At 36.2% G+C, this 27,768-nt stretch overlaps 1 protein-coding gene across 8 annotated transcripts in view; it reads right to left on the bottom strand.

The window, feature by feature from the left end:
* GPHN (gephyrin) overlaps positions 1–27,768 on the bottom strand; it is a 414,033-nt gene that overhangs the window by 43,976 nt on the left and 342,289 nt on the right. For all 8 annotated transcript variants that reach the window (XM_090271004.1, XM_090271010.1, XM_090271006.1 and 5 more), the window contains 5 exons: positions 23,649–23,704; positions 19,899–20,018; positions 18,006–18,064; positions 16,961–17,114; positions 6,012–6,133 (listed from right to left, as the gene is read on the bottom strand). In XM_090271004.1, coding sequence (XP_090127130.1) covers positions 6,012–6,133; positions 16,961–17,114; positions 18,006–18,064; positions 19,899–20,018; positions 23,649–23,704 — 511 coding nt within the window. The remainder of the gene's footprint in view (positions 1–6,011; positions 6,134–16,960; positions 17,115–18,005; positions 18,065–19,898; positions 20,019–23,648; positions 23,705–27,768) is intronic.

Raw genomic sequence — 27,768 nt, 5'->3', positions numbered from 1 at the left:
CAAGGCTTTGTAATCCAGATGAAGATAATCAACATTGACACTCTTCTGTTCTATGTAATGGCCTTTAAAATGCCTTCTGATTTAAACTTTCTTTTAAATTCTACTTCCAAATCTGAGTTCTGGAACTTTCTAAAAACATTTTTACTATTTTACTGGGCTGTAATTTATAGTACACTTCTAATACATGTAATTTCAAGGGCAAAATCTATGTCTCTATTTCAGCTTTGTATCTTCAGTTGTCTTTGGCTTAAAATTCATAATAGATGCATGATGAAATTTACTACATCTTACTTTCTGTGATCCATCCAATAGCAACTTGATATCCTTGGGAACTTGTTAGAGATGTAAAGTCTGAGCCCACCCAGATTTGCTGAACAAGAATAATTATTTTAATAAGATCTTCAGGTGATTCGCATAGGTACAAGATCAATCTGTCCTGACTGACTGACTGAACAATGAATAAACAAATTGTATTGTTCTTATTTCTAGTTCAACTCCAATTTTAGCCCACGTGACACACCTTGGTAAAATTATCTTTCTAAAATAATGATTTGTTATTTGAATTATGCTTGTAAAAGCTCCAAATTTAACTAAATTGAGTAGTTCTGCCTGGATTGAAAAGCCTTTCAAAGTTTCTACCAAATTTACCTCTGTTATCTTTCTTACCTGAACCTTCTGCTCTTTTTTTTTTAATTTATTTTTTTATTGTTGTTTTATTACAGTTGTCCCAATTTTTCCCATTGCTCTCCACTGTCCTACCCCCCCCCCCAACTCCCACAATCAACCCTCGCCCTGTTGTCCATGTCCATGGGTCATTGATACTAGTTCCTTGACTAGACTGAACCTCTTGTTCTAGTCAGTCTGGCCTGACTTGAGAGGCTATTTATTTCTACTTCCCTGTTTTATTTTTTTCATTTTTTTATTTTTAAGTATATTTTATTGATTATGCTGTTACAGTTGTCCCAATTACTTTTCCCTTTGCTTCCCTCCGCCTAGTACCCCCCTCCCCTCCAGCAATCCCATCCCCCTTAGTTCAGGGCTATGGGTCATGTATGTAAGTTCTGTGGCTTCATGCTGTCTATATTATTCTTAACTTCTCCCTGTCTATTTTGTACCAACCAATTATGCTTCTTAATCCCTGCATCATTTCCTCATTTCTCCCCTTTCCCCCTCCCCACTGATAACCCTCCAAATGATCCCCATACCTATGATTCTGTTCCTATTTTGGTTGTTTGCTTAGTTTTTTTTTTTTTTTTATCTTATTTTTTTAGGTTCTGTTGTTGATAGTTGTGGGTTTGTTGTCATTTTAATGTTTGTAGTTTTGATCCTCTTTTTCTTAAATAAGTCCCTTTAAAATTTCATATTATAAGGGCTTGGTGATGATGGACTCCTTTGGCTTTACCTTGTCTGGGAAGCACTTTATCTGCCCCCTTCCATTCTAAATAACAGCTTTGCTGGGTAGAGTAATCTTGGTTGTAGACCCTTGCTTTTCATCACTTTGAAAACTTCTTGCCAGTCCCTACGTGCCTTCAAAGTTTCTTTTGAGAAATAAGCTAATAGTTTTATAGGAATCCCTTTGTAGGTAACTTTCTTCTCTTGCTGCTTTTAAGATTCTTTCTTTTTCTTTAACCTCTGGCATTTTATTTATGATGTGTCTTGGTGTGGTCCTCTTTGGATCTAGCTTGTTTGGGACTATCTGTGCTTCCTAGACTTGTGCATCTATTTCCTTCACCAAATTTGGGAAGTTTTCTTTCATTATTATTTAAAGTAAGTTTTCAACTTCATGCTCTTCCTCTTCTCCTTCTGGCACCCCTATGATTCGGATGTTGGCATGTTTAAAGTTGTCCCAGAAGTTATCCTAAGCCTCTCCTTGTTTTCTTTTCCATTCTTTTTTCTTCATTCTGTATTGGTTGACTGTTTATTTCTTCCTTATGTTCCAAATCATTGATTTGAACCCTGGTTTCCTTTCCTTCACCATTGCTTTTGTGTGGATTTTCCTTTGTTTCACTTAGCATAGCTTTCACTTGTTCCCTTCTGCGTTTGCTTTACTCGAGTATTTCTGTCAAGTCTGTGAGCATCTTTATCACTTACGTTTTGAACTCTACATCTGTGAGGTTGGCTATCTCCTTGTTGCTTACTTCTCCCACTGGAACCTTGGTCTGTTCCCTCTTTGGGGTCATACTTCTCTGTCTCCTCAACTTGACAGGCTCCTGTGTTTGCCTCTGTGTCTTAGGTAGTGCTGTTGCACCTGGTATGTTATAAGGGGCGGAGCCTTAGATATTCGTTAGTGCTTGGCGACCTGTTGCACCACGTTGTGGTGCTGTATGTGCAGGAGGGATCTGAGAGGGAATAATGCCACTGGCTCAGCACTCGTCCCTTTCCAGGCACTTTTCCCACTTCCTCTATGGGACTGGTGCCCCTCTAGCTGTTGCCTTGGCCATGGTTCCCAGAGTGGGTGGGTTTGCGGATGTTCTAGGACCATGGGGGCCCTTTAAGAAAGTGGACTCTGTTGAGAGACTGGCAGTTTCTTCCTCCACCGCAACCCCCACTGGTCTGCACAGTCAGAAGCAAGGTTTTCTTCCCCCCCGCCCCCTGGCGCTGGAACCGTGGGCTACGTGGTCTGGTGTGGTGCTGGGAGTGCTCCCCAGGTGTCCCTCCCTATTTTTTTAAATGTGGGACTGCACTTTCTGCTGGCCAGCCACAGTCACTGTCACCACCACCACTGCTGCATCTGCACAGTGTCCTTTCCACCCTGGCTCTGTCCCTCCTACCTGTCTGGATGAGTATTTCTTCTTTATATCTTTGTTTGTTGGAATTCCATTCAGCTCAATTTTCTGGAACTTCTGGTTGCCCCAGTTTTGAGGTAGTTGTATTCCTTCTTACTTCTGGAGGGAGATACAGCGTGTCTACCTACACATCCATCTTGGCTGGAAGTCGTTTCTCTGTTTTTGTTGTTTCCATGTTTCCTACTCAACACACTTTCTTTTTCTAACTATATAAATCCTATTCATCCTCCATGTTCTAGCTAAAACTTCATTTTTATAAAACTACTCCCTCATAGTGATGCTTCTTTTCTGACACATTTATAGTTATTATTATCAGAGAATTGTAGATTGTTAATTTCAAGAAAATTTGATTCCATTCATACCTCTGCCACTACCTTGTATTTGCTAAGCAAATTCACTGAACATATTTGGGTTTCAAACTTGTCTTTTTAGAGAAAAACAGTAGGAACCCCAACACTATTGTGTTATACACAATGTGAGAAAATATGTCTCAAGGAATGTATTTTAACCTACACATAATATTTAAAAGTGAATGCTCTTAAAATATAGTTAACTCTCAGGTATTTGAAGCATCCCTCCCATAATCTTCACTGTATCCTTTTTAAAAAATAAAATTTACAAAAAGCAAAGGCAAAATTCAGCCTAATTCAATCCGAATATGTTACACAGTCTTATTCTACAATTTTAATATTGATTATTAAAATTAGGGTAGATGATAAGAATAAGCGTTGAGAAGTAGAATCATATATCAACAGAACTTCAAAATCAGACTCAAACCTGTTTTTAAATACAAGAATAGAGCTCTTACTCCCTACTCTTATCTTCATAGCTGAGTAAGGGTTGTGTCCTGGCTGACATTCTTGAGCTATTTCTTTCTCTGATTTAAACACAGGGTAATTTCTCTCATGACCCTTCTTGTTTCCTTGGAGAGCTTCAGGTAGAGGCTTCTGTATAACATTTACTTTCTTCAGTAAATGGTTACATAGGAAAGAGAAGAATGAAGAGGGAGGCAACCTTCACAGAATATCAACAGGCTACAGATTAAATGCACCTTGTTTCCTTTGCTAAACTCCCAGCACAGATTTCCACTAGAACAGTTATAAAGTCTTTCTTCCCACATTCTACCTCTGCGTTCTCCATCACTTCCTCTGGGCCTTTTCAATATAGCATTTTAGACTGAGAAAGTCTAGATTTGTATCAATCGTATTTAAAAAAATGTTCTCTGTTTTATGAAGGTATTTCAATCTGAGAAAAAGATATACTCTGGAGAGTTATATATTCTCAGAATTGCCTATATCTTGCTTATAGTTTTGTTGTTCTTTATATGCTGTATTCAAGATACATTTGGAGTTATATGTAATATCAACATTAATTATTAGAAAATGTCTACCACAGACTAAAAGTGTGGGCCCCAGACAATTAAATATTAAGCTCTAAATACTAGACAATTAAATATATGAATGTTTCAATGGTGTTTTGACTTTTATAGTAAGGTAATGGCAGCATCTTAAATAACATTTTTTTTTTTTTTTTGTATACAAGAGTGCCAAAATAAGAAAATGGACAGAATTATAGTCCAGAACAGATTAAGATTAAAATCACACACACACACACACACACACACACACACACTCTGGCTCCTTTTACCTTCCACTATTTCTTAGAGCTCATTAATACACTTGGATGCAGGGCCAGAGCCAGTGGTAGGCAGAAAGCAAAACCTAAACAACTTGATGAGTTTGTTCTGTAGAGTTGAAGGCCTGCTTTGTAGTTTTGAAACTCTTGGAGTTGTCATATCTTTTCTCAAAGTTAATTTTTGTCTTTTTAAGAGCTATATCTGCATCAGGATAATTTTTAGGTGTTTGAAGTTTATGTGGAAGGAAAGGTTACTGGTCACATTCAAATTCAAATAACTACCCCTCACTGCCTCCCTTTTTTCGGTGGTTTCTTTCTACTGGGCTGGCGAGCTTGGACCAGGGTGATATTAGGTAACCTGTGACCCTGGCTTCACCAGCACGGGTTCTATGGGGGCTCATAGTTAGCTATGGACTTTTCTAGAACTAAACATCCAGGCAAACAAGCGATGAAAAATCTAAAATGAATGACGTTTGAAAATATGTCTAACAGCCATTACTCCAATGTCCTCAGAGAAAGAAATAAAAGCAGTAGGAAAGAAGAGAACTTTAAAAGGTGAGACATTAGAAGCTACTGCTTCTCAGGTTACTGAAGAGATGTGGTGCCCAAGTTGATATGTTGGCCCAGTGGGAGCCTCAGCGGGGGCTTAGAGGTGTGAGAGCACACCTTGTGAGATGGAGGGGCAGAGCCTCTTTAAAAGCCCATTTGCTCCCTGAGAAAACACTCATTTTAAAGGAGGAAGGATTAAGTAAAATGAGCTTTACTCAGTGACAAGGCAGTGATGAGAGAGAAGGATGATTATGGGTGACAGATATATCATGGTATCCACCACTCAGATTAGTCTCCTAGTTTTGTCACTAGCAGGCTGATATTTTAGAATTACTAAAAGCAGGCATACCTCTGGTGAACTGGAAATAGTGATTGGTGAAATGAAAGATGGTTGAGTAGCTCTGTTGAATGGTAGTGGGATGCTCAGAAAGAGCAGACTTGCTTTTGATCACATGTAGGACATAGTTGGAGATTCACAGAAATACTTGGGGAAATTAGCAGAGGGATGAGCTAATTTAGTAAGTATGTTATTAGAGATGGACATTATAGTCAATGTACCATCCTTTGAATTTATAAGTGGGTGAAGCCTGGAGAAAGATTACATAAGGATACAAAAATAAATATAGAAGTCCTAGAAACCAATTGTACTTAAAGTTCAAAGAATTAGTTAGTGCTAATTTGACATTCTCTCTCACTCTTCTCACCCATGTCTTCCCTGTCTTTCTTGAAACAAGTAAAAGTATGAATAGGAATAAAGCACTATCACTATTAGTTCCACTAGGATAAAGACAACACTCTCAAAAAAGATCCCTGTAAACTTAATATACTCATAGGATAGCAAAATATTTCTCCTGTTGTAATAGGCTTTCCAGGAAAATGTCTGTCCCTAATGAACACAGCTATCTCCATAATTCTTTGGCTTCTGAAAAGTGAAAATTATGGTATTTAATTTCAGTCTCTTTAGCAACAATTCCATCTAGTTCGTACTCCCAAAATTCATAGTTGTACAATAACAACTTAAAAATAAAATTCAATACTTACTTGTCTCCTACGATTCCCAAGTTGATTGTGGGGTAACCATGTTCCTGAATTGTGGCTAAGAGGGTGGAACGATTGCTGTCTCGAATCTTTCCTGGTAAGAGGTCATCTTCAGGGTTTAGCAGCTACAAAGCCAAAAACACCACCACAAATTACTCCCTTAGGATAATGTAGCCTATTGTTAATGGAAAAAAAGTTAATCTAGTAGAGTTTAGCACATCTAGCAGCTACAACAGTATTTGGCGTGTAAAAGATATATGCTCAAAGGATCTTTGAATAAATATTGAATTTATAGGAAAATAAGAAAATGATGTTGCAAAAATATTGACAGTGACTACACAGCAGGACAAATGTTATACCAGCTCTGGCTACAATTTGTTGATAGAGCTCTGGACATGCTGGCATTGCCAGTGGTTGCTTACTAGGGCAAACTAAATAAAACAACTTTGATTTTAATTCCCAGTATTATTTTCCAATTTGTCTTTCATTGAGACCATTTGAGATAGATACTGTGTGACATGATAGTCATGAGAGTCTTAAGCTTGAAGAGAATGATCATTTATCTTTTCTCTCAAGCTTTTGATCTCTTTTCTGAAGTGGAATAAACAATATCTAAGAAGTTAAACTTATCTGAAGGAAAAAGAGACAGATGCCTTGTCTCTTTATTAGCAAACTTAAACAAGTGATACTAAACCACAAATACTCATAATTCCATGACTCTGAACTGAATCACCCTTTAGAGATTTAGTATTTACTATCATATAAAGAAAATTATAAGAAGCTTATTCTATGTTAGGACATTACAGTGAGACAGTGTAGTATAGTAGAAGGAGCCTGGGATTCAGATTAGGCCCAATTTAAGTTGTCTGAACATGTTATGCCTTAATTTTCTCATTTATAATATATAGGAGTGGGCAAAAGTAGGTTTACAGATATAATATAAATAAATAATATAATAATTAATAAAAATGTAAGAATAAACTGTCTCACATACTCACTGTAACTTACTTTGCCCACCACTGCATAGTAATAATAACTACCTTACTACATAGTAGTTGTTAGGATTGAGATAATGAATACTTAGTTAATATAAATATATAGTAAACAATATTCTCTTTCCTTTCCTTATAATATGATATTGAAAGAGCATCTAATTTTCCCCTAATTGTTCTCATATTGTTACTCCTAGATGGTTGTATAGATGAAATTAGTTTATAATGTGAACATATATTTAGATTTATTAGATTATAAAATACTTAAGGACCCCCTGGTCCTTACATACACACATGCACACACACAACATACAACTTTAATTTTATATATTAGTTTTAAGATGCACTTTGATTTCAGAAATATTATAAATGAAAAAAATACAAATTTGAAGGAGAAAAATCTGGAATATTATCTTAGAAGGTTGAATGAAAGCCTGCGCATTTAGACATTCAGGCTGTTGATATAGTCAATACCCAGGGCTTCATATCTCACTTCTCCCAAACAATAACCTCTAGCCCCTTCAGTCTTCCTTCTGACCCATGTGACCGGACCTTTGGCTTTATGTTGGGAAAGTAGTAGTTTTGCAACTAACTGTCCCCTTATAATAGCTGGAGGAAAACTCTGATTGTCTTATTTAGTGTCACCTGGGAGTCTTTTCTTCGTGTACAGCACCAGTTTAACTTAATCAGATGCCATGTGACATTGCAACCCACTTTCCTCCTTAGTCACTGGCAGAGCTTGAAAAATTGTTATTGCAGTGCTAATATAGATTAATTTTCTGATTTTAATTAACACACTGTTATTGAAGTCATTATAATTTTATAAAGGCCAAGGCCTGCAGCTCTTTAACTCCATTAATCAGATAACTTGTTTCAGATAGAAAACTGTGTGCTTATATAATTTACTTTTCACAAAATGGTACTGACCACCAACTAAATAAGATTCCTCTGTAATTAGGCTGTTTTCTTTGCCATTCATGCTCCTCTCTGCTATTTTGCTGTAAACAGTTCCAGAAATAACAGAACAATTAGAGATCATTGGAAAATCAGTTATTTGTCTGTAAAATCGTCATATGAAATAATAGCTAGTTAAATGAGGGGGTGGAATTTACAGTTTATTTTAAATATTTTCAAAGCAAGCATATGGAACTGAATGGAAAATTATAAGCCTGAATATACTACAATAGAATAAACTCACAGTATTCCCCTTTAAAACTGAATCTTATTTGCTGGTATCATAGTTCTGGTCATCTCTGCAATGATGCCTGAAACTTATTACAGTTAAAATGCAAAAGAAAAAAGTACAAGTGTTGCAGAGACAGTGCACCAACCACAAGGAACAGTATTTCACAGACAAGTTAAATTGGCATTTAAGAACAAGGCTCCTGGCTTTCGGTTCAGGATGTTGGACTAGGGAGTTCCCCAGCTCACCTTCTGTCATTGACCCCAAAACTACAACTATAAAATAGCTGCCTCTGAGAACTACCTGAAGACTAGCAGAACAGATTTTCCTACAAATCTCGATATTAAAAAAAAAGCCACACAGACACGGGTAGGAGGGGCAGAGACTCAGTTTAGTTATGACCCACCTTACCCTTTACTCCCCATGCAGTGACTTACAAGTGAGGGAGGGATATCACAACTGCAGCGGTCTTCCCTGAAGAGTGAGGGGTCAGTACCCAAGGCTGTGGGGCCTGCATCAGGAAGAGGAGCCCCTACAACACCTGGCTTTGAAAACCAGGAGGGCTTAGGTCTGGGAGAGCCAAAGGGCTGCAGGAAACCAAGGCTGCGCTCTTTCTGTGTCCCAGCACAGAGGCAGCAGTTTGAAAAGCACCAGAGTCTGAAGTGCTGGTGCGCTACTTATTTCCCCATTTTACTCTCCTTCCATCTACCAGGTCTGATGCTGGCAGGTGCCTTTCCTGACACTATTATCCTTGCTAACACCGCTCACCTTGCTTGGTGTTTCCCTGAGGACCCACCCAGGCTGACACCCCTCCAAAGTGGTTCCTAACCTGCCATACCTGGTTGGCGGCTTCAGTGAGCACCAGCACACGACAGTGTGTCTGCAACAAGCTGAGACTGGGTCTTGCAACCAGCCACACCGAAGGCCTGCCCTCCACAGCAGCATACCTGCAATAGGTGCAGCCAGGCCTCACAGCCAGCTGGGCCGGAAACCAGCCTCGCCTCTCAGTGTGTTCACAGCATTTGTAGCCCAACCACAACAGAAGACCTATCAGTAATTACTTTAAATGTAAGTGGACTAAATGCGCCAATCAAAAGACATAGGTTGACTGAATGGAAAAAAAAAACAACCCCTTATATATGCTGCCTACATGAGACTCACTTCAGATCGAAAGACGCATGAAGATTGAAAATAAAGGGATAAAAAAGGATATTATGAAAGTGAAAATGAAAGCTGAGATAGCAATATAGACTTTAAAACAAAGGCTAAAACAAGAGACAAAGAAGGACCCAGCAATTCCAGTCGGCACTTATCCAAAGGAAACAAAACACTAATTCGAAAAAGATATATGTACTCCTATGTTCATTGTGGCATTATTTACAATAGCCATGATATGGAAGCAACCTAGGTGTCCATCAATAGAGAAATGGATAAAGAGGAAGTTATACACACAAAGACACACACACAATGGAATATTACTCATCCATGAAAAAAGAATAAAACCTGCCATGTACAACAACATGGATGGTCCTAGTGGGTATTATGCTAAATGAGGTAACTCAGGGAAAAACAAATACTGTATCATTTCACTTATATGTGGACTTTAAAAAACCTAAACAAATGAACTAACAAAACAAATAGAATCATAGATACACAGAACAAACTGATAGTTGCCAGAAGATTGGGAGGTTGAGAGATGGGCAAAAAAGTAAAGGGGATTAACAGGTACAACTTATAAATAAGTCACAAGGATGTAAAGTGCAGCATAGGGAATATAGTCAATAATATCACAATAATTTTGTATGGTGACAGGTGGTTACTTCTCATGGTGATCACTTCATAAAGTATATAAATGTCAAATCACTGTTGTACACCTGAAACTAATATAATATGTCAACTATACTTTAATTAAAGAGCTTTACATTCTAGAATGAACAAAAAAGTAAAACAAAACATAACCCATTGTCTCCATACCTTGTTACTTTCCTATCTACCACATACTAAATTTCAATTTCCTGTTTCTGTTATTGTCAATGGCACCAGTCTTCTCAGCTTTCAAACATGTAACCTTTGATTCGTTTCTCCTGCCCTTTGCAGTCTAGTATCTTCCCAAATGTCTCAATCATTAAGAACATCCTAATCAATCTCATCACCCAATGTTTTCATTCACTCTCTTATCAATACTGCCCACCCCGCAATTTCAGGAATTCAATATGTCTGAAGTTCTGTAAAAGCCTTAGAATTGACTATCTTGCCTACAGACTCCTTCCTTCTAAGAAAAAACAAACAGAAATATAAACTTGCAAGATGAACTGTACCAAATCATGACATATAACTCAAACTATCTTAAATCAAATTGTTTTAACAAGCCTGTTCAGACCTATAGGCTCCAACATAAGACCATGAACAAACTGAGACCATGGTAACTCTACATGGACTCATAAGCTATAAACAGAAGACTGACTGTTTTAACAACTCACTTATTTTACAAAATCTGACTAGCTTCTGCCTAGACCTTACTTACAAACTGTTACCTTAAAACCATTCCGTGACAAACTTTAGTCCTCAAAATGACCTAAGTATCTTTCTATAACTTCTCCCTTGTGAGACACCCTTGAGATTTTGCCAAGGCGTTTCTCACCGAGAAACTTTCATATGTCTAGTTTTGTACGATCAATGAGTTTCCTTGGTTATCTATTAGGACTTTGATAGTCTTTGAGCTCCCGCCAAGACTTAGGCAGGACCCCTTGCCATCAGTAGTCTCATATTGGTTACACTACACTTCACTGATGTCTCTTGAGCCACTTTGGTTGGGGGATTCTGTGTCTATGGTAATACATGTAACACTTAGGCCAAAGCTAGCTGATATTTATTTTGTTTGTTGTAAGAATAAGGTTCCCAGGACTTTTTGGTTATCTTGTTAAATTTGTCCTGATTTTTATTTTCAGATTGTTGGAAAGATAGCTATAGGAATGGGGAAATTTTTCAGGTAAAGGGAAGGGAACCCTCATCTAGTTCAGTTTGACAAGTATTTTTTAGCTTTATTTTTTCCATAAGGGTCACCAGAAGGATCATCTCCCAAGACAGAAAATAGGGCTGCTGCTGAGGTTTAAAAGGGGTGTTGAATGTATAAATGAACTCTCTACTACAGGAATGTACCAGGAAATCAACAAGACAGTTATATCAGAATTACTGAGCAACTTTAAGTGCCAGGCTGACATTAAATGGTAGAAATTTGTAGTGGTAATTTCAGTTTTATGAATTTTTTCAGTAATGTTTTTCTGCTTGGGAGCAAAATGTAGGTGGAGGATGGAGTCATCCAGCTTTGGTATTAACATAGTAAGCAAGGGAATAGATTAAAGAAGTGAAGTTATCTGAAGTGTTAGTGAGGGCAACTTTAAAGTAGTGAGCCATGGCCTCTAATCTAGACAAGAAGTATAACACAGCTAGAAGAAAGTAATGCACTATCTAACCTGATAGATTGCAGAGACTTTCATTGAAAAGTTGGAGAAATAAAATTTATGAAAGCTCTAGTGAGAAGCATTGTGGCAGAGTGGGAAAAAGTTATTACAGCAAGAAGACTTAGCTATGATACAAGGCTACATCACTTACAAAAAATGTTTTATGGAAATTGTTTTGCTTTTGAGTATCTATTTTCTGGCTAATTATTCTAACTTCATACTCAGAGTGTTGCTTTAGTTATAAAGCACACAGCAGTTCTGGGTATAGTAGGCACTCAACTTCCTATTCCTTCTCTTATTAGTGGGGAAAAAGATTTTTGAAGATTCCAGCTTTACAACAGCAGCTGCTTGTGCAAGGTCCCAAAGAACTGCATAAAGATTTTAGAGAGACTATATATCTGAAGTTCAAACTTGTTTGTGCAGGTCTCTCCCCTGCTATTGACAGTGGCTAAGAAAATTATTATATAAAGGAAGAGAAAGAGAGAAGGACTCGAATAAATGAATGAGTTATGAAATATGGCTGAAGGCAACTGAAACAGTACCTTCAAAACTAGAAGGCTGGAATCGACTGAAGAAATAATTGCTAGTACTTTAGGTACATAGATAACAAGCATACAATCTTGACTTCTTGAAGACACTGGCAGCTGGCCAACTGACGTCCAGTCTAAAGACCTGTAGGTCATTATGTAAAGTTTAATCAGGATAAGAATGTATTTTGAGAATAAAGAGATGATGTCACCAAGAGTCAAAATTAGAAAATACAACTGGGACTGTAAAGGTCAGTAAAGAGGAGGAAGATGTGTGTGCAACTGCCTTCTAAGTGTAAACTTGGATCTCTTGTCTTCTATTTATACCTACTTCCTAGGTGACTTTATTTAGTCTTATGATTTTAAATACTATGTATTATATACCCTAAGAAAAGGAAAAAAAGCCTACTATGTATGTGCTGATAACTTCCAAATATATACCTTTACTCTGTTCTTTTTCCTAAGCTCCAGACTAAGTATGTTAAGTGCGTACTCAATACTTCTACTAGGATTTCTAATAAGTATCTCAAATTTAACATATCTAAAACAGAATCTCTGATTTCTACTGCCTAAATCTTTCTCATCTGGGTAAATGATAACTATCCTCAGAATTGCTCAGGTCAAAAAGTTTGGAGTTCACCTTGACTCCTCATTTTCTCTTATATCCTGCTTTGAATCCACTAACAAATCCTACTGGCTTTATCTTCAAAATATATCCTGGATCTGATTATTTCTCACCATCTCCACTGCTACCATTCTGGCCTAAATCTCTTGCTGGAATATTGCAGACCCTTCTAACTAGTACCCTGCTTTTTTCTTTACCTTCCTATATGATATGTCACATAGAAGCTAGAGTAAACATTAAAAAATTTAAGACGTTATATTAAAAAAAATAAAAGACATGTTATAGTTCATGTTATGTTTTTGCTCCTCGAAATGGGCTATTTAGAATAAATAACCTTTTCTCTTATTACCTCTCCAGCCTCATCTCCTTTTACTGTTTCTTTGCCTTCATACTTCAGCCACACTGACCTCTTTGCTGCTCCTCAAACATGAGAAGCACGCACCTGACCTCAGGGCTCTTCCGTTTGTTGTTCCTGCTGTTTGGAGCACAAGTCCCTTCACATGACATGTGCCCTCAATGCTTTCTGATTCCCACTTTAATTTCACCTTATCGGTGAGGCCTGATTATCCTATATAAAACAGAAGATTCTATTAATCAGGTCAAGACAGGAAAACCAAAACTCCTCTAGGTATTTCAAATGGAAGTGGGTAGAAGAAAGGGGGATTTAATACAGGGAATTGGTTGCAAATGTGTTGGTTACTAAAGCTCAGTAACTGCAGGAAGTCACCATAATCCCCAGGGCTGTCGGTGGAAAGTGATGTTATTTAGAGTTAAGGAGATTATATTTATGGTAATTTCTTTCCACCTTCAAATATCATGTTAATACACCGTAATGGCAAAATCTAACTGTACCACAGCTGGAAATACAGCCTGGGAAATAGTTTTCAGCGTCCCAGCCTTATTGTTTAGGAGGAAGTATAAAAGGTCTAATGTGGGGTAAGTTTCAACAGATAATATCTGGCATATCCCTCTTCTACTACCACTCCTTATCATCTGACCCTTTATTTTCCTTCACACTATTTACAACTATTTTTTTGTTTATTGACTGTCACCCTCCTAAGACCCCCTCCCCACCCACTAGAATATAAATTCTGTAGGAGTAGGAAATTTGTCTACTTTACATGCTGCTATATCCCCAGAGGTCAGAACAGTGCCTGGCATCAGTATAGTAGGACACTAAGGCGAAAGGGTGGTGGGAGTGGTCTGCCCCAGTGGAGAGCAGCATTTTATCACTGGCCTTGTTTAGAATTGCCAGTGCACAGTGATAATAAAAAGCTGACTGATCTGTAGTCAGTTTTATTATGGGTTTCTAATTTTCTACAAATAATGCATCTGAAAAGTAAAGGATTAACAAAATCTTTCTCCATCTCTAAGGACAAATTTGACCTTGGATTAACTTTATAATTGTTCCCCTGGAAATTTGATAAAGATGAAATGTCAGCTTGTTACTAGGCAATATTTCTTATGGTAAAAATGATAAAAAATGGTAACTTGCATATGTACTGGAAGTAACTTTATACAAATAAACTATAAATACCCAGTGGGAAACGTTAGCTTTGGGCTTCCATGAATGTGGTAACCCTTGTAACTGGGCATTTCTCTTGTGAGGACCCTAGAAGCTGCCTAAGATTGCAAGAAATACTAATTCCTATGTAGGACATGGAGATTCTAAATTGGTGGCTCCCATACTCTTCTAGTATAATTCTTGTTCCCTTGCACTTGAATGTCATTTGAAGAACAAAGAAAACATTCTTGGATGGCTATGTGGACTGCCAAGAGGGCTGGCCCCACTGAAGAATGCTTGTTGCTGCCTTGCCGATGCCGAGTTTCCTTTTCAATATTGAAGGACACTGGTTCACAATACAGTATATTTACATCTCATAAGTCTGATATTTAGATAAGAGAACCCCTGGTGGGCATTCATGCATGTAATTAATTGCTCAGAAAATATTAACTGAACAAAGCATGACTTTGGAAACATACATTGTATAATTACTATAGTATTAACTAAATTTTAACATACATATAGTTTGTGAAATCAGCAAGGGTCTACAGAGGCTACACTGTAGTAGTTGTAGTCTAAAACTATACTCCCAGATTCTGAAATAATTCTTTTATCTAGAACAAGTTCATGTAGCACAAAATACTGGGCAGGTTTTAAATATGGTATACATACATATCTTGTATGGTATTCTGTGGGTTGCCTAAGGCCACTGTTCTGCTTACCAATATACCACACTGGATTTAAGAAGTGGACATACGTGAAGTCATACATATCAGGTGAAATCAGAACTAATACTCAAGGAAAGTTGTGCAATGAATGACTAAATTATAGACTTGCCACACTGATGGACAAAGGTACTTTCTTTTGGTCTCTCTTTAAAAAGTGAATAGTTTTTTTCTATTGTTTTCTGGCTATTTGAGGATCTCAAGGGTTTAGGAGAGATACTATGCTTTATTTATCTCTTTTACCCCCAGTTTCCAGTGTAGTGCCATGCATAGAGGTACCCAATAAACATTTGTTTAACTAAACTATATGATCATAGAGAATCATAACAACAGCTAACTTTGGATGACAGTAGAGGAGGAATGTTAAGCTATGTCGAACCAGAGATTAAAGAATTTAGAAGAATTATTCCCTTGGAAAACCATGGTAATACAACAGGCCATAGAAAGTAGGGGAGGGAGGTCATACAGAATCTATTAAAGCCTCTCCAGGGATTATCAAGTCTATGAGGGCAGAAACTAGGGCTACAAATTCTTCCTTAGACTTCATAATGTAAGTTCCATCTCTATTGTCTCCCCATCACCTTTCCCTACCAGCAGTAAATAGTTTATAAAAGAATATAAAAGATAGCTTTAAAAAATACTACCAATATACTCTGGGGATAACTGCGAATATTAGTCCAGCCCTGCAAAAGCATCAGGAAGAATACAAGAAATATAGCTGAAACAAAGTTGCCTAATAACTAGTAATTTATGAGCTTACTCATTCTATTTATTTTTCCGCTTAGATATGTAAAACATATAGATAAATCACAAATAAAAATAGTTCATTAAGTTTAAAATAAATTACTTTCTGATGCTAAATATAGTGTTAATTGATCCTAGGGAAATTAAAACCATCACTATGTAATCGACTAAAAATAATGTTTGTTTTGGGTCAATCATTAATTTTAGGGAATGACTAGTACACATATACTGGGAAGTACGCAAATATAGAATGTTGATTTACCTCTCCATTAGCAAAACAAAATACTGTATTCTTTTCTTTTGCTCTTTCCAAAAGAACTATAAGGGCAATACAGAGAGCCTTGAAAATGTTCATTTCCAAGACACAAAAAGATTAAAAATAATGGTAACAAATGGCTTATTTTCAGAATAAAGTTAAAGCTTAAGAGAAAGAGAAGAAAGAAATCCTGTTAATCTTTCTACAAATAGTAAGGTCTAAAGGAATTAATTTTAAAAAATCAATAGTTTCTGATTTTCATCTTAGGCTTTGAATTTCCAGCAGTTTCACTTTTCAATAATCCTAATTTGACTTCAGAGCTTCCAACTGAATTTTTGTATAACCCAAGCAAAATAGGGAATAGGATGTTTTTCAATAATTCTCAGAAAGAGATTGACTAAATTCCCCTTCCTAAATCAGGGCTGAGATGACATTTTGACACATTCTAAATAGCATGCCAAGAGAGATGCTATCTTTAGAGGGGAAAAAAAAACCTAATTATCAAACCCTTCCTGGTGATAAGATCACATGGAATTTTAGCAGGAAGAGGCTAGCCACGGTATCCCAATTCACTGAATTATTTTCCACACAGAGGCAGCCTATATCACAGCAGCAAAGAGGGCACAATTCATTGTCCTAATAGACTAAACACTGAGTTTGCCCATTTGAGTTATCTATAGCTATCAGTCAACATTCTTATATAGTACTGTGTGCGTAGAAAGGCCATTGGTTATAATATTTCATTATAATAAAGGAATTATTTCTATGTAATTTCTAGTTCTTCCTTCTCATATTCTGTACTTAAACTATCCTGAAGCCAATTTTTATTTCTGTTACAGGAATGTGATAAACTATAATCCACAATGTTCTATTTACAACATAGATGTCAGAAATACTTTTATCTGAAATTCCCATTCCCCCCACCTCCTTTTTACCTCATTCCCTGTTGACATGACTGCAACCACCGGAAACTTATTAACTTCAACCTCTGTGACACCTACAGTCGCCAGAAGACCAATCTCTGAGGGGCCCATGTGGGTTCCTTTGGCCAACACGCATTCCCCTCTTTTAATGTCATGGCCAATGGGTCTGAAAGTCAAAGCAGAACGGTAAGCACGATGAGAAAGAGTAATACTATTTTCTCAACTCAGAGGGAAACTTTAGTGTCAGAAAAGGAGGACAACTCATGGGGAGAAAAATGTCAAGAGATGAGGCGGGAGCAGAATAAGGAAATGAGGAGATTCTAAAAACTCCATGTTTTTTATATTAAAAATATTAAATTACAATAGAAGACAGAAACAGGATTTGTATATATTATTACTAAACAGGAATATGTTGCTTCATATTTAAAAATTATTTTACAAATTTCTTTGTACCACATTAGTGTCAAAAACATCAATTGCAAATGTTCTTTGATATAAGGCAAGAAATTATATGGCATTAGTGATAAAAAGTCTGTAACTTGTTAGTTTTATGGTGAGGAAAATAGTGTTAATGAGATTACAGTCATGGAAATAATTTCCATTTGGGCCACTTAGGTTGGTCCAGTGATGTAGCGGTCCAGTGATGTAGCCGCAGCAGTCCACTCACCTTGGCCTCCCAACTTAGGGATGGGAGAAGTGTAGCTTTGTCACAAGGAGAATTGAGCAAATTAGTATTAATGTATTCAGGGTAAATATATTCCATTGTAAGAAAAATAATTTGAAGTATATGCTCTACTTATAGAAGGACAGTGGTCTCATTTTTGCTTTTAACTATTTCATTTGCCTTTACCATCTCCATGAAAATGGAGAGCAGAGAAGAGTAGGCAGAGCAGAGACAGGATGCAGAATTCAGAAAATTCATTTTCCTACTGGTTAAAAATCCTGAAAGCAAATGGTTAATTGACTGAGCTATGGATTTATAATAGCCATGCTCTCCTAAGTCCATGATCATGTAGGAACAAAAGTTAGCAACACATTCTCTATGTTATTAACTTACCTGATATCTTGGCCTGGCCGAGCTTGCACCAGAATTCGGACTTCAAGTTCCTCAGTGCCCTACGATAAGAGGAATTCATGTAATTTCAAACATAACAATTTAACAAAACTTCTGATCAATAAAATTTAGCTGCTCAAATGTTTCTATCAACAGATAGGCCTAGAATATATATAAATATAGAGAAATAGAAAACCATTTGCTAAATCCTTTTAACATGATGAATTTCTACCACAAGTTCTTACTAAATTAGGTTTGATGCCAAGGAATAAATATAATATTTTCACACTTTAAAAAGTATGTACGAGCCCTGGCTTGTGTAGCTCAGTGGATTGAGTGCCGGCCTGTGAACTACAGGGTCGCTGGTTTGATTCCCAGTCAGGGCACATGCCTGGGTTGCGGGCCAGGTCCCCAGTTGGGGGTGTTCAAAAGGCAACCACACATTGATGTTTCTCTCTCTCTCTTTTTCCCTCCCTTCCCTTCTATCTAAAAATAAATTTAAAAAATCTTAAAAAAAAAAATGAAAATATTGAATCTTATTTTGTAAGTAGCATTCTCAAGGAAAACTAATTGTATACATAGGGTGGAGCAAAAATACGCTTATAGTTGTTCGTATAGAAAATAATACAATAAATAAATAATGAGATTAAACTGTTTCACGTATTCACAACTGTAAACCTACTTTTGCCCCACCTTGCATATATATTTGGCTACCCTAGTAGATACAGTCAATGTGTAAGGAAATAACCTAACTCTTCTGTTCCCAAGAATCATGGGTTCAATACTATACCAAGGTTCCCAAATTATCTGTAGAAATTTCAGTGAAGGGCTTATTGTTTGTCTGTTAGTAAATTTCTATAAATTAATAGTGATCATCAATTTTATACTTATGGGCTGTGAACAATATTGTGACACTGCAACTGTGTCTTGTCATCTGGCGGTGTCTGTGGGTGCATGTGTTCTGCATTTCAATGCTCTGCTGGCTTCCTTGATGCCAATAAATCTGCTGGCAAGTTTTAACAGCAAGCAATGTGATCTGTATACTAAGAGTTGAATTTTATAAGGCTTACATGTGGGAATATAATATAAAATATCCCCAGGCCAAGAAAAGTGGCTGTCTTTCAGCATGGCCAAATTTTACTATATGCCAGACCAGGAGAATGTCATTTTTAACTCTAGTTTTTAAAGTATAAGATATCTTAAACTTCTTTACAAAGCAAGTAAGATAGCCAGTCATTAAAACCTCAGTTGAAACTATTCTTCTATTGGTGGCTGATTCTCTGGTTTCAATAATTGCTACTAGTTTCAGTGACATGAAGGCCTACTTAGACCAAAAAAGATACCAATGTTTTTTATTTCAGGCAATAGATGGGGCACTCGCATCAATTTAATATCTTTAGGCTGTCATTTGGTGGCATACATTTTCCTGAAATATAGATACCAGAGTTGATCGCTATTTGGTTAAAATGTTGGGCTCAGTGAAATATTCAAGAACTTGCCCAACTGTTCTTTGTTAAATTTTCTCTATTAAATTCCCCTTCACATTTTATCAGAAGGTAGTCTTGATTAACAAATTTCTCAGCTAGAAGGTATGACAACAATTTGTACCTTTGCCTTTCTATCTTGAGGTAGTTTCTTTCCTTGTTTGCATGTGAAATTTCTTGGAACAAACGTGGTTCAAATTCTGGTATAATCACAGTGATGATCATAAAAACATCTATAACAAAAGATTTTCAAGCCTAAGGCAATTCCTTATTTAGTGGAGACCCATATACTACATTTTAAAATCCTAACATAACCAGAAACACTGGGTTAATCTCATAAACATTGCAGAAAATGGGTATGACTTAAAATACTGCCACAGGAATGCAGCGGTAAGACTTGGTGATGACGTACATCATCGGACTCCCTGATAAGTTCGGTATCTTCTACTTGTACTACTGCATCAGCACCGCAGGGGATTGGAGCACCTGTTGTAACCCGCATGACTTGTCCAGGCATTACTGTCTGAGTTGGCTGGAAATACAAACATGTAAGAAAGAGTTGATTTACTTTACTGCTGCAAAGTAAAAGTAACATTTTCCTGTAGGAGATGTAACATTTTAATAAACAAGTCATAAAAGGAAAATCTTACATTCATTCATTTAGGGTTAATGTAATGAAAGCTACCCACAAACAGGTATGCTCACACCAAGAGGCTTTAACTTGATTTATGGTAATGACCATTAGATAGACGTCTTTTTTGGTGCCCTGTTTTCCTTTTGAAGAACCCCCACTTAAATTTGCCACTACTGTCTGTCACTCAAACAATGTGAATTTTCTTAATATATATAAAGTGACTTGAGAATTAAGGAAAAAAAAAAAGCCATGTAACATGATTTTGTGAATGACAATTACGAAAAACCAGTACGTTTGTCACTTACGTAAGTTCTGACATTTGAGAAGTGTTGTAATTTATAACTAAACCTTTTGGTTAAATATAGGCAAGTCAGAAAAATCTCTTAAATTATTGCCCTTGAAAATCTTTCTAAAACGTATCAGTTCACCTTTCAATTAATAATAGAAGCCTAGTAAATGTAATTAAATAATTTAAAAATGATTCTAGTGTCTGTACTGATTTGGGTGAAACGTTATATCCAAGGTTTTCATTGTCTGAACTCTCAGGTGAATGGCACAGGCAACTGACCACAGGACCTGCCTGGCAAACCTCTCCTAGCAGAGGGCAAACCCTGTTTCTGTAAGACTCATCTGTTAGATTTGATCTGGTCTCAGAAGACTCACTTGCCATTGGCTATGATTTAGGTCAGAACTGGGGAAAAAATGCTTCAAATGTCCCCTAAAATAAAATTCTGAGATAATATTAATTCCTCAGTGAAAATATATTTCCAAAGATCTGCTTCATAAGTATTTATTTAAAAACACAGGTCACAATAATGTGAATGTATTTAATATTACTGTACTGTACACTTAAAAAATGATTAAGATGGTACCTTTTAAGTTGTCTTTTTAACAGATTAAAAGCATTTTTAGGAAATGGCTAAGGAAATATACCTCTCCACTAGATCCACAACTGGAGTAAAACTAAATTTATTTATTAGAACAGCCTTAAAAAGCTTTTTTCAATATTATTGCTACAAAAAAATACCACTAATAATATTGAACCCTCAGTCTATGCTAGGTACAGTGTTAAGTGCATTACTACACTGTTTATATAATAACCTAAGCCCCATAAAAGACAGGAATTTGTTTTCTTTTGTTTGCCTCTCCAGATCACATCTTTATACTATCCTGGGCTGAGGTCTAAAAGGCTGACTTCTATGGACTAATCCAAGCAGTTTTCCATCACTGGCTTCTGGTTAGGTAAAGCCAATGGGAGGGGCCAGCAAGAGATTCAAGGGTAGAAGAGAGAGAAAAGTTAGATTTGTATTCCCTTTGCTCTTTCCCTGCTGGGCTGTAGTTTGGTGAAGGCTGTGTCATCTCTGCTACTGAGGGGTGGCTCCGTCCCATAGCTATGAATCTCCACGGGTCCTGGTACCACTTTCCCTTTGCTCCTTCAGACCGAGAGGTGGTAATGGAGTTTCACTGTTAGTCCCTGAGTGCTTCACATTCCTTTGTTAGTTTCCCTTAACCCTGTCTATATCTTGGATATAGTCCCTGCATTAATCTTCATAATCACCCCTTTCCAGACATATTTATTGTTCTATCATTCCAAAGCCTAGAAAGTATCTGGCACAAAGTTTGTAGTCAATAAATATTTCCAGAGTGAATAAATGAGCATGAATAATTTCATTTTCACAACTGCATGACGTATGCAATCATTTGTGGTTTATGACTGGTGTTTCCCTGCTTTTCTCCCACAGTGATTGGAGAAAGAGATTCTTGGAATTGCACTATGTATCCCCTTCTTCTTTTTTTCTGAATAAAAGACAATCCAGGCTTATTCAGAATTGTTATATTTTAATATAATCTTCTACCAAGGTAATGCATAGGATCTAAAATGAAAAGTGTAGGGCTCAATACATTAAAATTTCTTTTTTAATTTTCAATACTACTACTACTATTACTATTTATTGTCTGGTACATCTATTAATATACTGTATATGACCATTTTTGCAGAACAGTGACTTTTGATGAAAAGCATTAAAGATTTGATATACGTGTTTTTTAGTAGATGCTAATGGCAAAACAATCTCCTAAAATTGTGAGAAAAAAGACATTTAATATAGGTCTAAAGAGGTCCTTCTTTTGCTGAAAGTGCTTTTTTGGCTAAGGCAAAAAGTAATTCCTAAAGTGAGTTTCAGGGCAGTTGCTTCTTAAGCTGCAGTGTTTTAGTGTGAGGCCCTTAATTTAGCTGGGCTCAATGTACCATATTCTATAAATATACTTTAAGGTTTATTGTGGTTGTACCTGTGTTCTATTTCTTAGTTAAATCAACATTTAAGAAGTGTTTTTGTGTTATTATTAAATAAAAAATCTGGCTCCTCTCTAAGAATAGTCTAAATGGCATGTGAAAGATTACTACCAGCTCACTTATATTAAATCCAATGTAAAAGATATTATTGGATACATAAAGACATTTACACATCCATTTAGAGTAGATGTATAAACTGCAATTGAACTGCATCAGCTGAAAAACTCTAGCAATATGAGAAGTACTTTCTTGGTTTTTCTTTAATGGATATATTAAACTGGATTTTTTGAGCTTTGTCCAATGACAGCACTGTATAAATAAATACTATTTTTTTGAAAGTGTACAGTGCTAACCAATAAGGCCAAATCATAAGCTGTTTAAGATCAAGTATTTTGGTACAGCAAGAAACCATTTTGTAAATCACTATCTCAGTGTAGGCAATGGTTAACCCAACTAAATGAAGGGAGGGCCTCATGCTAGCACTCTGCAGCTTAAGAAGCAAGTACCCTGCAACTCACTTTAGGATTTACTTTTTGCCTTAGCCAATGCTCAAGTGTATGTACTATCAATATAAGTAAGCAACTTGGCTCATCTGTATGATATGTAAATTATAGATAAAGGGCATCACAGGTAATCTGGAAAAAACAAAACAAAAACCTACCCATTTTGGGGGGGTATAGTTTTGATCTTTTTTCCCATCAAACTTTTATAAAAACTTATAAGAATTTGGCAACTTTTAAGTTTCACCACTTTTCTTGTGTTACTAGTTCTCCAGAACAGTTGGTGGTCTTAACTAGCAAATAAAGTTTAAGAAGTTCACAAAGCCCTTAACAATGTGCTACCTAACCCTATGTCTCCTAAGTTGTGACTACCACAAACTATTTGCAGTTCCCTAAGTATTTCATGCAATTTTTAAAACACTTCTGGAATGTAGTTCTACTCAGAACACTGATGTTTATACAAGAAGAAAGAATCATCCAATCACAGGGCTGAAAAATATTTGTGGGCATGTCTGCGATACATATGAACAACATAGTGCTTATATTAATAGACGAAGATTCTTTCAATTAAGAAAGAACTGGTTCTCCTAATGGGAACTATCCTTTAATCTCTTTGATAACTTTTCTACGGCTTCTCTAAGATTTTCCTTACAATGATGGAGGAAACTTAGAATTAGATCCTGGAAGTCCATGAAACCGAAATCTTTAGAACCTGCCAGGCCTTACGAATCTCACCTGTTCACCAGCTTGGGATTCTCCAATGATGAAACGATCTCCTGGGCCATCAGCAGCTGTGAGATGAACAGAACCAAGAACAAACATCAGAACGGACCTATAGCAAGGAATAAAAACCTAATGTTGGAATTCTAAAATTTGACTCAAATGATCATACAAGGATTCAGGGAAGTGGAACACATTTCTGAGCTCCTAGACTAGATAATGGTTTTGTTACTCTTGGTTTGATTTTTGGTATCCAAAATTCACAAGTACCCATAGAAGTGTTCCTAATTTGTGCCCTTTCTTGGTGTCACTTGAGATGATTTGTTTTCCTGTTGCTTGGTAATTTCCACAGGTACTTTTAAAATAGAAAGCTCTTTTTGCGTAGGCTCCTAAATTAATACTAACTCATCCACATTCATGGATATCACTATACAAGTATCTCTTCATTTTCTATATAATTTTAAAACTATTCCATCATATTTTCTTGCTCATCACGCAGTTTGATCTTCATAATAACCCAGTAATGTGGGAAAAACATACATTCTTTTCTTCATTTGACATTTGAAGGAAACAAATTACAGAATGAAGGAACTCAGGTAGGAAAGATTAAGTACATTGTACAAGTTCTGGTTAGTGGCAGAGCTAGGACAAAAATCCAGTACCTTAATTCCCAGTACAGTGTGTGTGTGTGTATGTATCATATATAATCGGTCAAAATGTTATTTCTGAATCAGAATGCACAGGCAGCACTGCATCACATTTTCCATTGACTGTTTTTAAATTGGAAGAAATCCTTTCACAATTGAGATGAAAAACAACTTCTTATCCATTTTTTCTACATGTAGTATAGTAATGACTGGATAAAAAATATAACTAGAGATAAATGTATTCCAAAGGGGTTTCTTCACATATGATATGGATTTCAGACCAATATTATTAAAAAGGCAATGCATATCTAATGAGTTTTATAATAAGGACAATTAGTTCCGTGTTATCTGTATACAGCAAGGGTTTGGGACACATACCCAGAAAAGATAACACTATATAACCATTTTAATTATATTTACAATCATGCTGATAAATAATAAAAAGTATTTTCCCTATTTTAAAACGGGCATATGAAATTCATTATTTCCCTATGTGACTACAATGTTGCATTTTTACTAAGGGCTTAGAAACAATACTGTTTACAATGAGCCACTCCCTTTGCACAGATGGCTTTGGTTAACCTACTGTGGAGAGAGACAAGAATTAACACTGGGTATCTTCTATATACAAGATGTTGTATCTTGTGCTTCATAGACATTATCTCAGTGAATAAACTCTTGGCTTTCCTGTTGGTTTTTAAAATATTGTTGTATTTTCAGTGTTCACTTGTAAAAAGGAGAACAGTTTTCCTGCAAAGCTATTCTTATTATGCTGTTTCCACTGGGTACTTCTTTTTTAAAAATTTTTTTAAAGCAAACAAATTTAAACACACATGTAAGTCACTGCCTCAACAATTACAACATATTACCAATCTTGTTTCATTTATTCCCCCACTAATTTTTGCAGCATTTTAAAGAAAATTGTGATTTTCTTACTGTAGACAATAAGAAGTCAATTATCTTTCAGAGGTCTGCACTAAATGCATCTCAAATGTGAATAAATTTACTTTTAATTATTTTTCTACTAAAGATATTACCAGCTGGCACTCTCCCAGTAGCAACCTAGACAGTTTCTCTTTTTACTTCTTTGCACAATGGGAAATTAGCTTGTTTTAGAGTAAAATAAAGCTGAATCTGAATCTTGGTTCTGCCTCTTATTAGCCTGAGGACTTTTAGCAAATTGCTAAACTTTTCTCTAGCCTACAGTTTTCTCGTTGATAAAAATGGGGGTAATTATTCTTTAAAAATACTAATACCTTTTAAAGCTTTTCATTCCTTTCACTCATTCATGAAATTTCTACCGAGTGTCTTCTACGCCCCAAGTGTCACTTAGGTGCTGGGACAGAGTAGAGTCAAACCAGACATTGTTTCTATTCTAATGCAGTGCCAGTCTGCTGCAATGCTTTTCAAACTTTGGATCACAAATGAAGGTGAGTTCTAAAATCAACTTGTAAACAATTTTTTTAAATGAGAAGAAAAGAAAATATATTTCATCACATATGGTAAGGAAAATACTGTTTCATGGAACTCATTTTTATTTACATATGTGTGCATATGTATATTTGTATTTATTGTATATATAATATGTATGTGTGTATCATTGGCATGTAATGTATACTTTATTTAATGCATGTCTTCCTATGAGTGTGGTTAAAATAAAACTCTTAAAGACACTGATATAATAGGCTAGAGAGATATTAATCATATTAATGAATATATAAACACAAATTAAGAAAGCCACTTTAAAGGAACATTGTTTTATGAGACCACACAATAAAAGTATCCAAACGACACTGGAGGGTCAAGGAAAGCCACCTTGATAAAAGGATTTTTGATTTGAATATGAAGGATGAATAAGGCTAAGTAGGCAAAAGGTAGGTGTGTGTGTGTGTGTGTCTGTGTGTGAGAAAGAGAGATTGAGATAGGTAGATATAGATACATATGAAGTGGAAAATGTTCTGTCTAAAGATCTTCACTAAAAGGAAGCAGTATGTGTAAAGGGCTCTGTTCTTGTCCTCCTTATATCTTACGTTCTAGCCACTCTCAACTTCTAGTACTGTAGTTCCCTGAGATGACTCATATTTTAGCTCCATAAGATATGCTACTTCCATTGTTTGGGAATGTCCTTTATCCCTATCTTTGATGAAAAAGTCTTAGTTTTTAAGACTCAGTTAAAATGTTATTTTTATGATGTCATATCCAACTCTCCTTCCTTAAGAGTCACCTACTTTCTCCAGTTTATTCCTCAAATAACTCTAGTTATGGTTTCCTAATGTATCTGCAATTATTTGACTATTTGTCTCAGGGGAGATCCCTAGCATTTGCTGCATAATAGGAAACCTATACATGTTCAATATATGAAGTATTCAAAAATATTCAATAAATGAGTGTGGCTCCTAAGAATCTTTTTAGAAAGATGTATGCATGAATAAACAAATAAACAATATTTTTTCAATACAAAATGCTGCATTTTGAATGCCTTTCATTTTCTGCTAGGTATACTGTTTTCTAAACATGTGTTAACATTCATTATCTTTAGAATGTTTAGAAAGCCTGCTCTAATTAATTCTATATAACTTAGATCATGTTATTCAGTCAAGCATAGTGCTTAACTCATCATTAATACTCAATAAATATTGTTAAAAGAATGAAGACATGAATTTGGCATTTCCATAACACTTAAGTAGGAAGTTTGTAAATTGACTTGTATGCATTACTACCGTGTTTTGTAAATCTTTTAAAAATACTTTCATAATGTGTATATTTTTTCTCTTATGAGCTCTGTAGGAATAGGGATCGTTTTCTTTATTTCTTTTTGAAACCTCTTCTCTTCAATCTTCCTCCTGTAGCCTCACACATGCAAATGTGCATACACTCAAAACATTTACATCAATGTTCTGCACAAATATTCTAAATAAATGTCACTGAATGACGAGTGGCTGGAGACCATCTGGGGCAAGCGTGGTAGAGTTCAGGGAGGCCGACATCTGAAAGAGCACTTAAGACTCTAAGCAGTAAGATCCTTTGTGATCAGGAAAGGTGCCCTGACTGGGGAGAGAATACATGCTCACTGAAACTATGTTCTCCACCTTGCTCTAGGAAACAGGCCTCCACACTGCCGGCTAGGGAAGGCTCAGTGAACCAACATTACAGAAGGCTCTTGGAACCAAGAGAGGAGGCAGTTTTAAAAACAAATTGTTTCCCTTATAAGGGTTTCTCAGCCCTTAATCTGCACGTAACTCCTCTGGTGATCTTGTTAAAATACAGATTCTGATTCAGTGGGTCCGGGATAGGGCCTGAGGTCCTATACTGCTAACAAGCTGATGGTGATACTGCTGGTCCATGGACCATGCTTTTGAGGAGCAGAGAAGACTGAACTGAATATAAACAAACAAATTCAGGCTATAAGAAAACTTGAGGAATAAAAATCAGTGAACAACAACAGAAGTCCTGATTTTATCTGAACACTGAGGTTCACTATTTCTTAT

Source organism: Furipterus horrens, unplaced genomic scaffold, assembly GCF_987537825.1.
Source record: "Furipterus horrens unplaced genomic scaffold, mFurHor1.1.pri manual_scaffold_3, whole genome shotgun sequence".
Taxonomy (NCBI): Eukaryota; Metazoa; Chordata; class Mammalia; order Chiroptera; family Furipteridae; genus Furipterus; species Furipterus horrens.
The sequence above is the reverse complement of the archived record's forward strand: the minus strand, read 5'-3'. Positions and strand labels throughout refer to the sequence as shown.